General features: G+C 43.7%; 1 protein-coding gene across 3 annotated transcripts in view; it reads right to left on the bottom strand.

Moving 5' to 3' along the window:
- The window catches only part of BLTP3A (bridge-like lipid transfer protein family member 3A), a 571,303-nt gene that overhangs the window by 349,941 nt on the left and 208,164 nt on the right, over nucleotides 1-13,198 (bottom strand). For all 3 annotated transcript variants that reach the window (XM_078644270.1, XM_078644271.1, XM_078644272.1), the window contains exon 11: nucleotides 4,212-4,345. In XM_078644270.1, coding sequence (XP_078500396.1) covers nucleotides 4,212-4,345 — 134 coding nt within the window. The remainder of the gene's footprint in view (nucleotides 1-4,211; nucleotides 4,346-13,198) is intronic.

Below are 13,198 nucleotides of genomic sequence, written 5' to 3'. Positions count from 1 at the left end.
AGTCACCTTAAGGGGGATACCTTTTCAAGAGAAAAATGACTGGCCATTAGTTGTTGTTCAAAGAGTCTGCAAAACCTGGCCTGATACTAAACAGAACATGAGACAAAATTGTATTTATTTGTAATATGCCATTTCTATATATGTTTACTTTAAGTATTATGCGTGGATCACCTTCAGAACAGCTTTAAAAGTGCTTTCTATTTCTATTTATCTTTGAATTATGTACAGATCAAATGTAAAAATACCAGCTTTCAGTGATTTTATTTATTTTTGTACTGCCAGCAACATCAAAATATCTGCCCTACGTTCATTTGATCTCAGCAGTGTGTGCTTAATTGTAATAGGGCGCAATAAAGTGCAATGCATGGGAGTATGAGACGTATAAGTATGATTTTTTTACTTGTATTTCTTCTGGGCACACAAATGTTCCATTTCAGGGGTTTTGAAGCAGTTTCAAAATAGTTTAGGTCTTAGTGATCAAAAAGGTGAAATTTCCAATATTTATCTGTTTCCATGCACTTCGCTGCTAGGATTCATTTGCGAGATAATGTCACACTAAGTGTCACACATTTGGTAGTTGAGTGCAACTCATAAGTACAGTGAAACCATGAAAATGTCACACATTAACATTCGGAAAACTTGACAGTTATGGGGGGAGAGAGGGAAGACTTTGAAGGTATTTCGGAGCCAGTATAGATGTTTTTTTCCCCGACCATGCAGTACTGTTTTCAGCATGCTGGTCCATTTGGTCAGTGCTTGGTGCCCCCTGAGATTAATTCAGGACCCCACATTTGTAGTCAAGACCATAGCTATGGATGTTCAAAACCGATGCCATGAGGTTGGGGGGCATCAATTGGGATCCCCCTGGAATGCAGCGTTCTAGAAGGAGACAAACCTGACTAACTAGCAAATAGATGTCCATGTGTTTCCTCCATTAACTCGAATAAAAGACAGCCATGAGCCTTTCCAGCATCCTGTTTAGCGATTTAAATCCACATTTTATTAAGGGCGTGCTTTTCTGACTGCCTTAAATTTTAATTTATTTCTCTTTTGATAAAGGCCGTAATATGTAAATGTAGTGCTTCTTTGATTTAAAAAAATAGGTTTTTGAATTGTTGATCGCATAATCATTCGGTAAAATAAGAAACTGTTTAACTGGTGAGCAGATAAGCAAGGGGGAGACAAACAGTCTAACGCTTCATGCTTTTTGTGTTTGAGTATGTCCGATTACTCACACACACACATATATATACATCACAAGTTGGAATCCAGACCCTCTGCCATACAGTGCACAGTTCTCCACGTATGTTACAACAAGAAAGGTAAACTAAAAGAATTCTATTTGACCACCAGACAAAGAAAGATAAAAGTCAAAAGCACAAAAAGGTGAACAAGACAGTCATGGACACTCGTTCTTCTCTAGTTATATATTCACAATCAAAAGACAGAAAACGAATTAAAGAGCAATTCATACGTAATAGCAAGACTAGAAGCACCTTAAGTGACACCACGGGTTTCGAATTCAAACAAACGACGAGATGATGAATAAGAAGAAAATAAACTGTGAGACGAGAGAAAAAGTGTGATGTGAAGACAAAATAAACAAGCATTGTCATAGCCAATAGATCTTGCCTTTGGGACCTTATAAGTGTTTAGTTATCCAGCACAATATCCTTGGTGCAACAACATCAAGTGTTGCATGGCTAAACACTTATATGGCGAGACCTATTGACCTAGAGATGTGCGAGAAGAGAGGCAGCTGTGCTAGAGATGTGCGAGAAGAGAGGCAGCTGTGCTAGAGATGTGCGGGAGAAGAGACAGCTGTGCTAGAGGTGTGCGGGAGGAGAGGCAGCTGTGCTACAGTTGTGCGAGAGGGGGCAGCTGAGCTAGAGATGTACAGGAGGAGAGGCAATTGTGCTACAGATGTGCGAGAGGAGAAATGAAATAAATACCAGCATCTGTAAAGCGCACAGCTACCTCCGAAGTGGTGTCCCGGCGCTGGAGGCTATTGCCCAGAGTCACACGGTGCTAGGCTAACCTGCTGCCGTAGTCCGGAGTCATCTGTGCTAGAGATGTACGGGACCTTATAAGTGTTTAGTTATCCAGCACAATATCCTTGGTGGAACAACATCAAGTGTTGCATGGCTAAACACTTATATGGTCCCAAAGGCGAGGCCTATTGACCTAGCGATGTGCGAGAAGAGAGGCAGCTGTGCTAGAGATGTGCGAGAGGGGGCAGCTGTGCTACAGATGTGGGAGGAGAGGCAGCTGTGCTAGAGATATGCAGGAGGGGGGCAGCTGTGCGAGAGATGTGCAGGAGGAGGGGCAGCTGTGCAAGAGGAGGGACAGTGGTGCAAAGCAGAAAACAGCTGTGCTGTAGGTGTACAGGATGAGGAAGCTGTGATGCTGATGTGCAGTGAACTAAAAAAACAGAATGAAATGCTGGAATTAATCTCAGCCTCCGGTAATTACTTGGGCCACACTGCAACCCACTGGACAGGGATGGAAAGGAATATGGAGGGGCACATATAAAGGAAGAGGTAGGAGAAAGAACGACCAAGAGAGGCCAAAGAAAACAGAGTCAACAGTACGTTTCTTCATGCAGAGCTTTCTAACCACGTCTGAGGCTTCCTAGAGCTACAAGTGACCGACAATGGCGCAGCGACGTAAGATGTATTTGTAAAGCACACGATCACACATGGGGTTTCCTGGAGCCGTATGACATATGTTTGTTACCCAAGTGAGTGAAGATAAAAGCCCGGACAGGAGTCGAGCAGGTGACCACAGGTCAAACCCATGCACCTTCAGTGGAAACTTCAGTTCACAGAGCCATCACACCTGGCTGCCTCCTGCTGTCGGCCTCAGTAGGACAAAGGGCGTATGCCCTGCCGGGATGGGCAGCTGTGCCCTGCAGAGTGCACACAGACTTCTGGAGCAGGTGCATTGCCCCACCAAGACATCTTATCTATTTTTTTATATTTTTTAAAATATTTATTTGTCCGAAATCCAATATAAACTTCAGTTACAAGATTATTACAACTGCATTTTCTTTAAAGGTCGCTAGACGTTGTTTGTGCATCCGCCCCGACGTGGTCTGAAGATGTTTGCAGTGCACCCTTCATGCACGAGGTCCCGGATGCTACTTATGTGTCGCACGGGAAGGACAAACTCAGGCTCTGGCACTGTCCCCCACTTTGAGTGAAGGACTGACAGGCCATGCTGGAAACAGGCAGGAGGCACAAAACAAACAAGGAAGAAAGAGTCAAGCAAAAGCGGAAGAAAGTTGTGGGCATATAAGAGAGATAAGTAGAAGAGGAAGGGAGAAATAGGAGAAAAGGGAGAGATTCTCGAAGAACAGAAGAAAAAGTAGACAGGATACAGAAAAGGAAACAAGCCCGCGAGTGGTGCGCGCCACAGCGAGCGATTGGTTTTCAATTATCGCGCCCGTGTCTGGGCACGATAATTCAAAACAGATGTTGCCCGTGTGGGTAACCGCAAGCAATAGACCGTAGGCCAAGCAAAGGCAGGACATGTACCCGCCTTTGCTCAATTGCGTTCTGTCTTTCTTAGAAAGAAGCACGCAAAGCCCAATAGCCTGTGAGAAAAACAAAAACACAACGCACAAGCGTGTGGTGAGCTTTCTGAAGCCCCTTACTAAAAGTCAGAGAGCTTGGTGAGTTTTCTGAAGCCCCTTACTAAAAGACTCGCAACAGCGCAGGCGCGCTGCTCTAGGCTCGACCTAAAAAACAGGGGATGAAAACAACTCAATGAAAAGGCCTAGGCCAGATGTGGAACCGGCTTTCACACACAGCAGAAAAGCAGAGCAGCAGAAACCTACTAAAGTAAGAGCAGTTACAATGAAATCTCTTGGGCTGGAACTTGTTCCTACTGATCTCTTTTAAGCAAGAAACAAGCCATGGCTGTAAATGTCTGAATCATGCATTCTAATTCAACATTGTATAGTCTGTGGTCACAAATGCTTCTGGGGTTACTCCTATCCCCGTTTAGACTTTAGGCTTGTCTGTCTCTCTGGAGGGGGGTGGGATAGATTTTCAAATGGCTGCACTTAGTAATTGGCACAGACGACTAAAAAACCATGGGGTGGAATCCTGACCTCTAGTTGAGACTGATTCACTCATTTCCATCCATCACTTCTTTGTTTAATCACACAGCTGTGCCTTGAGGCAGCTCGCACTCCTTCATCCACCCACCTGATGGAGGTCGAGCCCATCCACCCTCAACACCACGCAGCTGGAGCGCAGCCGGCTCCACACGGGGCGAGAGGGCCTTGCGATCTTCGGGAAGCCAATCTCCGGTTCACTGCTCCGAGATGTGGAAAGAGTGTCTGAAATGAGAAGGGAGGCTTGAGTAATCGAGTCTCGGCTGCGAGAAGGATTTCATAACAATAAAACAGTAGGCTTTCTGCACTACAAGGACAGGGTAGGCTGAGAGGCAGTGAAGGAGTCAAATGGCTAGGATACAGCGTACAGGCACGTGGGAGAGATGGGATGAAGGTGCCTTTCTGATCGGAGGCTGCTGAAAAACAATTTATGCGAGGCGGGCGGGGTGGCAGTTATTTATGCTGCAGAAGAAGGAACAGTGATGAGATTTAGGATGTGAAGATTTGAAAAAGAGAACTGAAGCAAGGAAAACTAAGAATATTTGCAGAACAGCTACACGCAATGCAACAAATGACGTCTATAATGCTACTGTGCAGAATTTAAAAGAAAGTACCCCCATAGCTGCCAAGTGGCCCTATGCCATGTGCGGCCCCTTATGCCAGTGCTGGAACATTTTGCATTAAGTGACCAGAACCCTAGATTTTCATTAATGTATTGCATCACTAGAATAGACTAGCTAACGTTTTAGAAAGAAGACATAACCACATATTCAACTAATGCCCGCATGCCCTTAACGATGGGGAGGTTATACTAGCTAGGCAACATAAGTGTCTTCATTAAATTCATATCAAAATGTTTCTCACTGAAAGAAAGCCTCTTCCTATGCATAAAACAATGACTAGGTAAAAGTGCTGCTCCTCTGAGTACAGATACATAGAAAAAACCTTTAGTAAAATTCAGTTCTGCTTGGGTTTAAAGCAGTTTTAACCAACTTTTAATTTCCACTTAGGATAACTATACAGCCTCAATTCCCAACCCTACCATGCGCTGCTCAAGACCCCATACAAAAACAAAAATAATATCAGTGGCATTGCTGGTGCACTTATCACATTACCATTGACATGAACAAGGCATCACTTAAGCTGCTATTGGAGTAGAAGAGCTATATATGGTCACTGTGGATGACCAGATCCTACCTATGTTCAGTGTATCTTTTTTCTCCACAGAGTAACCTTTGTAAAAGGAAATTATTATTTACATACCCAGTAAGATCTGTTCTTGGCATGTAATGTAGAGCTGTAGATTCACATGCTTTGCATACTCCTGCCATCTAGTGTTGGGTCGGATGTTTGCAAGTAGTTTGTCTTCAAAGAAGTTCTTCCTAGTCACGAGATAAGGTGACTTCTCCTTTCAGTGATAGTGCGCATGGGTATCGACTCCATTGTTAGATTTTTTTACCGCAAGAGGGTGAGAATGGAATAAGTAAGTGTAATATAGAGATGTTCATGCGTATGAATATATAATGAAGAGCTGCAACAACTATAGGTGCCCGGTGAGGCGGATGGGCGCATGTGAATCTACAGCTCTACATGGCAAGAACAGATGCTTACTGGGTAAGTAACATAATCCGTTCAAGGCATGTGTGCTGTAGATACACATGCTTTGCACAGACTACAAAGCAGTATACTCTCAAAGTGTTGGCTGACCGGTAGATGTTGCAGTTGTTTGAAACAGTGTTTTAAGTACTGCTTGGCCTACATTGGCTTGTTGGCGTGCTAACACATCTACACAATAGTGTTTGGTAAATGTGATCGGTGTTGACCATGTAGCTGCCTTAAATATGTTAGCTAGAGGAACGTTACCTAAAGAGGCCATAGTAGCCCCTATTTTGTGAGTGGAATGTGCTCTAGGGGGTTTGGATAAAGTTATTTTAGCTTTTGCATAGCATGTTTGAATGCATTTAAAAATCCATCTTGAAATGCCAGATTTAGAGATGGGATTGCCTTTGTGAGGTGGAGCAAATGCAAGAAACTGTTGTTTTGATTTGCAAAAATATTTGGTTCTAGCTATGAGTACAATAAAGCTCTTTTGACATCAAGAGTGTTTAGAGCTCGTTCTGCTACAGAATCAGGTTGCGGAAAAAACACAGGTAACTCAACTGATTGGTTTATATGAAAAGCAGAAACCACTATTGGAAGGAATTAAGGGTTGGTGCAAAGAACTACCCTGTCTTTCTGGAGCAGAAAGAAGGGTTCTTCCAAGGTTAATGCCTGTAGCTCCCCAACTCTCCTTAATGAAGAGATTGCAATAAGGAATGAAACTTTCCGTAAAAGAAACTGCAAAGGACAATTGTGCAATGGTTCAAAAGGTGGACCCATAAGCCTTGTAAGGACAATATTAAGTGTTAAGATTCCATACTGGCACGGGTAGAATTCTTGGTGGTATTACCCTTTTCAAGCCTTCCATAAAGGCTTTGATCACTGGAACTTTAAATAGTGATAAATGCTGCCAGTTCTATAGGCAGCTACCGCTGCACGGAGCAAACAAATAGATGTATAAGCCAGCCCAGTTTGCTTTAAGTGTAACAGATAATATTTTGTTTAGAAGCATCTAAAGGACTGCTTATTAGGGGAAGGCGAATTACGGGGTGTGTTGCCCTTACCCCTGCCTTTAGAGTTGTTTCACCTACATCCTCTTCGAAAGAGGCCTCTTGATAAAGAGGACTGGTTATTCCCTTTGTAAGAGGAAGTGTTCTGGTCTGAGGGTGTGGGTTTGGACCCTGCTCGGTTAAGATGAGCGACAAAAGGAGCCTCTGTTTGAAGGAGACTGGTGCGCTCCCATGGAATTTGCGACTTTAGTGTCCTTTTTTAATTTTTCAAGAGCCTGATTGACCTCAGGACCAAAGAGATGTTTTTTTATCAAATGGTGTATTTAAAATAAATTGTTGGACTCCGGGCTTAAACACGGAAATCTTAACAAAGCATGTCTTCTAGTGTTGATCTCTCTAGCTGCGGTATCAGCAGCATCTAGAGCACAACTTATTGACAAATTGGAAATTAGCTTTCCCTCATTTACCAAATCTTGCGCTTTTGCCTTATGCTCATCTGGGAAATATTGGAGCAATTGCTCCATTTCATCCCAGTGTGCCCGGTCATATCTGGCCAAAAGGCCCTAAGTGTTTGCAATGCGCCAGTGATTGGCAGCTTGAGCAGCTATGCATTTGCCAGAAGCTTCTATAAGCTTGGATTCTTTGTCGGGGGGAGGCGCGTCCCCTGAGGTTTGGGAATTAGCTTATTTGCGAGCACTGGACACTACCAGTGAGTCTTGTGGCAATGGGCCCTTAATAAATATTGGATCTGTTGGGGAGGCTTTATATTTTTTGTCGACTCTAGGAGTCAAGATGCTTGCACGCACAGGATCTTTAAACATTTGTGTCTTATCATACCCTTAAGCATAGGGAGTGTTTGTGTTGACCTGTGTATGGATCCTAAGGTCTCAAATAAACAAGCATTGGCATAGCCAATAGGTCTCGCCTTTGGGACCTTATAAGTATTTAATAATGCAGCACAAGATCCTTGGTGCAATATCAACTGTTGCATGGCTAAACACTTATAATGTCCCAAAGGCGAGACCTATTGGCTATGCCAATGCTTGTTGGATGTTGGTGGCCCCACGATGACGCTAAAGTTGGTGTCCTCTACGTCTTTCAACTTGTTACAAGATAACTACATGTCGCAATATTGCGCTAAGTAACTTGAGGTTCTTTACTTTTAGACTTGGACCATATTTTGAGAGTAAGCTACATCCTAACGCGCCCCAAATCCCTTCTGCTGAAGGCGGTGTTCCCTGGGTAACGCTCCATAGAGCAGTTCACACAGTGCAAGCCACACACGTTGTTTTGCTAGTTCTTGATGAAGGGTACCGGTAGGGGGCAGGGGGTGGGTGAGCACCTCCTGGGCTGCACAACTGTTTTACAAAGAGTACATAGGTTTCTGTGAGGATGTGATTTTTTCTAAGCACTTTTGGTACGGCGATGTATAATTGTTCAAGACAGTAGGCTTGGACTCCGCTTTATGGTCCTACCGTTGAAATGAGAAAGGAGTAAATACTTTACCAAATGTCCCAAAAATTCCCTGTTATGCTTGTGCTTTACTGCAGATAAAATCTAAATAAACTAAGAACTCTGTTGATGTCAAGTGAAGCACACTTTCTATAAAGTACGGGTTAATTGTTAATTGCGGAGAACCTGAGCAAAGGATCTTGCGGGCGTGTGTGCGGGCGGGAGTGTTTCTTTTTGTATGAGTGCGCGTGACTGGTGTGCCGAGACTCATTTCAAGGTTAACAGTCCTCTCTCACAGGTCCTTAGGGTCCTGAGTCTCCTGGTCAGCTCTCTTCAGGGAGTGGGACTGCTATTCAGCCTTAGCTGTGGTGGAGCAGTCCCTGTCACGTGTGAGGCATTCTCTCCAGGCATGAGCTGCTAAGGAAGGAGGAGGGGTCAGTGAACAGGTAGAGCAGGATGAAGGGAGGGCGGTCGCTGAAAGCAGAGACACCGGAGAAAAAGCTGAGGGAAAGTAGACCGCATATGTTCCACACAGAGAACAGGCAGGAGTGGAATTAAAATAGGTGAAACACTACGGGAGAGAAGGGCTAGAGAGGCAGAGAAGTTAACAATTCTGAAATAGAGGAAACACAAGGAAGAAGTACAAGAAAAACGACAAATGGAAAATAAATAAGTAGAACTAAGGTAATAGTTAAAATCAAGCAAGGAGATCAGACAATGCAAACAATAAAATAAGAACGAGAGAGAACAAGCATTTGCAATGCAATAGGTCTCGCATTAGGAAAGTTTGAGCTATTGGTATTGTAAATGACACATTTTTAATTTATGTGTTGGTTTTGAAAATAGCGAAATGAATAGCTTTGTCATTTACAATGCCAATAGTTTTAACTTTCGCAAATGTGACACCTATAGCATTTGTAATGCAATATGTGTTGTATTTACGTGACTTACATGTATTAATATTACAAATAACAATGGCTTTACATTTTTGGGAATAATTAATATTTCAATAAAAGCTATTGTAATTTATAATGGCAATAGGTTAAACTTTTGTAAATAAGTTTTGTGAAGATTATGTTCAGTGTATTTTATTGTGACGAAAATCCAAGAACAGAAGTGAAATCTTAACATCTTTTTGTGACATTTGTAATAAAGCTTGAAACTTTGAGAGAACATACTTGTACCAGTTGTTGTTGAATGGTTGCACAGATTGATGTTGTGGTGGTGCTAAGTGATGCTGTGGTGATACGATAGATAGATAGAGTGAGGGCGATAGATAGATAGAGTGAGGGCGATAGATAGAGTGAGGGCGATAGATAGATAGATAAATAGATAGATAGAGGGAGGGCGATAGATAGATAGAGGGAGGGCGATAGATAGAGTGAGGGCGATAGATAGATAGATAAATAGATAGATAGAGGGAGGGCGATAGATAGATAGAGTGAGGGCGATAGAGTGAGGGCGATCGATAGAGTGAGGGCGATAAATAGATCGAGTGAGGGCGATAAATAGATAGAGTGAGGGCGATAAATAGATAGAGTGAGGGCGATAGATAGAGTGAGTGCGATAGATAGAGTGAGGGCGATAGATAGAGTGAGGGCGATATATAGATAGAGTGAGGGCGATATACAGATAGAGTGAGGGCGATAGATAGATAGAGTGAGGGCGATAGATAGAGTGAGGGTGATAGACAGATAGAGTGAGGGCGATATACAGATAGAGTGAGGGCGATATACAGATAGAGTGAGGGCGATATACAGATAGAGTGAGGGCGATAGATAGATAGAGTGAGGGCGATAGATAGAGTGAGGGTGATAGATAGAGTGAGGGCAATAGATAGAGTGAGAGCGATAGATAGATAGATAGATAGATAGATAGATAGATAGAGGGAGGGCGATCGATAGATAGAGTGAGGGCGATAAATAGATCGAGTGAGGGCGATAAATAGATCGAGTGAGGGCGATAGATAGAGTGAGGGCGATAGATAGAGTGAGGGCGATAGATAGAGTGAGGGCGATAGACAGATAGAGTGAGGGCGATATACAGATAGAGTGAGGGCGATATACAGATAGAGTGAGGGCGATAGATAGATAGAGTGAGGGCGATAGATAGAGTAAGGGTGATAGATAGAGTGAGGGCGATAGATAGAGTGAGGGCGATAGATAGAGTGAGGGCGATAGATAGAGTGAGGGCGATAGATAGAGTGAGGGCAATAGATAGAGTGAGGGCAATAGATAGAGTGAGAGCGATAGATAGATAGATAGATAGATAGATAGAGTGAGGGCGATCGATAGATCGAGTGAGGGCGATAAATAGATCGAGTGAGGGCGATAAATAGATCGAGTGAGGGCGATAGATCGAGTGAGGGCGATAGATAGAGTGAGGGCGATAGATAGAGTGAGGGCGATAGATAGAGGGAGGGCGATATATAGATAGAGTGAGGGCGATATACTATACAGATAGAGTGAGGGCGATATACAGATAGAGTGAGGGCGATAGATAGATAGAGTGAGGGCGATAGATAGAGTAAGGGTGATAGATAGAGTGAGGGCGATAGATAGAGTGAGGGCAATAGATAGATAGATAGATAGATAGATAGATAGATAGAGTGAGGGCGATAGAGTGAGGGCGATAGATAGAGTGAGGCGATAGATAGAGTGAGGGCGATAGATAGATAGATAGAGTGAGGGCGATAGATAGATAGATAGATAGATAGATAGATAGATAGATAGATAGATAGAGTGAGGGCGATAGAGTGAGGGCGATAGATAGAGTGAGGCGATAGAGTGAGGGCGATAGATAGATAGATAGATAGATAGATAGATAGATAGAGTGGTGGTGCTAAGTGATGCTGTGGTGACACGATAGATAGATAGAGTGAGGGCGATAGATAGATAGAGTGAGGGCGATAGATAGATAGAGTGAGGGCGATAGATAGAGTGAGGGCGATAGATAGAGTGAGGGCGATAGAGTGATAGCGATAGATAGATAGAGGGAGGGCGATAGAGTGAGGGCGATAGATAGAGTGAGGGCGATAGATAGATAGAGTGAGGGCGATAGATAGATAGATAGAGTGAGGGCGATAGATAGAGTGAGGGCGATAGATAGAGTGAGGGCGATAGATAGAGTGAGGGCGATAGATAGGTAGAGTGAGGGCGATAGATAGATAGAGTGAGAGCGATAGATAGAGTGAGGGCGATAGATAGATAGAGTGAGGGTGATAGATAGATAGAGTGAGGGCGATTGATAGATAGACAGAGTGAGGGCGATTGATAGATAGATAGACAGAGTGAGGGCGATTGATAGATAGATGGATAGATAGATAGATAGATAGATAGATAGATAGATAGATAGATAGATAGATAGATAGAGTGAGGGCGATAGATAGATAGAGTGAGGGCGATAGATAGTGTGAGGGCGATAGATAGTTTGAGGGCGATAGATAGAGTGAGGGCGATCGATAGATAGAGTGAGGGCGATAGATAGAGTGAGGGCGATAGATAGAGTGAGGGCGATAGATAGATAGATAGATAGATAGATAGATAGAGGGAGGGCGATAGATAGATAGAGTGAGGGCGATAGAGTGAGGGTGATCGATAGATAGAGTGAGGGCGATAAATAGATCGAGTGAGGGCGATAGATAGAGTGAGGGCGATAGATAGAGTGAGGGCGATAGATAGATAGATAGATAGATAGATAGAGAGTGAGGGCGATAGATAGATAGAGTGAGGGCGATAGATCGAGTGAGGGCGATTGATAGACAGAGTGAGGGCGATTGATGGATAGATGGATAGATGGATAGATAGATAGATAGATAGATAGATAGATAGATAGATAGATAGATAGATAGATAGATAGATAGTGGAAGAGGGAGAGGGGTTGTGTTATAGAGTTAGTAAGAGAGGGAGAAGGAGCAGGGAACCCGGGCTCGAGGCAGTAGAGTGGGAGGCGAAGGTAAAGAAGCAGAGAGTGTAAAGGGATGGGGTGTGAGATCTTGATGGGGTAAGAGGGTGGGGACAGGGGTGCAGTGGGGCTTTGAAGGAGCAAGGGTACACATAGGGCTAGAAAGGAAAAGGGCTTTGTAGAGTTAACAAATTGGACTGGACTCGAGAAGAGGCTGGAGGGTAGGGGAGACGGGAGGTCGAGAGAGTGGAAAGGCAGTCCTGGGATCACCCAGAGGACGCAATTAAGAGGCAATGGGGACAGGAGGGAGGTCCGCAGGAGGTTGGGAATTCCATCTTTACTTGTACAACAGAGAGGCTACGTTGAAGCACGAGTGGTTTGGGGCCTACAGCTGCCCTGCACAAATTCTACCAGCAAGCCAGGTACTACATTAACACAGACCAAGGAAGCTTTCTGTATTTCCATCACCGGAAGCAGACTCCCCCCAGAAGCGCAAATTAAAGCCACTCTCCTGGGACAAGGAGTAAGACAATAGGACTCAAGTTAGGGCCCAAAAAATCACTGCTAAGCTTTCTGCTCATATTGCATCACGGACACAGCATATAAGCGCCCTTCCTGATCATCTGCGCCAAATTAGAGGCAAAGGGCCGTTGATGAGAAAGAAGTCAGAAGGAGAGAATCGGAAATGGAGGGAATATAGGTACTAAAGGAAGAGAAGAAAAGGATTGATAGAAAGGCTAGAAGAGAATGAAGAAGTGCCAGAGTGTGGAATTAGTGCTTAAAAGAAATAATAGGTAAGCTCTGTGTACCCATTTGAAGCAAGGTGCCCTGCCGCCCCTGCCTAAGACGGCTCTGGCGACAACAAAGTCCAAGGATGGTATGAGAGAAGCTGTTGGAATGCATGTAGCATAAAGACAAAAAATCATAATTCAGCCATGGTGCCTGTAAAACACGAGATTAATATCGGTTTCTATTTTATTTTCATACCTGATTTGAAATGGATGCCGTAAAATGTTTCTTCAGCATTTCTTTAGAAGTCTCAAATTGACGTTAAATATGGCCAAAGCGGGATGTTCTTCATAGGTGCAACATGCCCACCTGCATATGCAGTGGC

The sequence above is a fragment of the Lissotriton helveticus genome, chromosome 5_1 (genome assembly GCF_964261635.1).
Source record: "Lissotriton helveticus chromosome 5_1, aLisHel1.1, whole genome shotgun sequence".
Taxonomy (NCBI): domain Eukaryota; kingdom Metazoa; phylum Chordata; class Amphibia; order Caudata; family Salamandridae; genus Lissotriton; species Lissotriton helveticus.
Note: the sequence above shows the minus strand (reverse complement) of the source record. Positions and strands in the feature narration are given on the sequence as shown.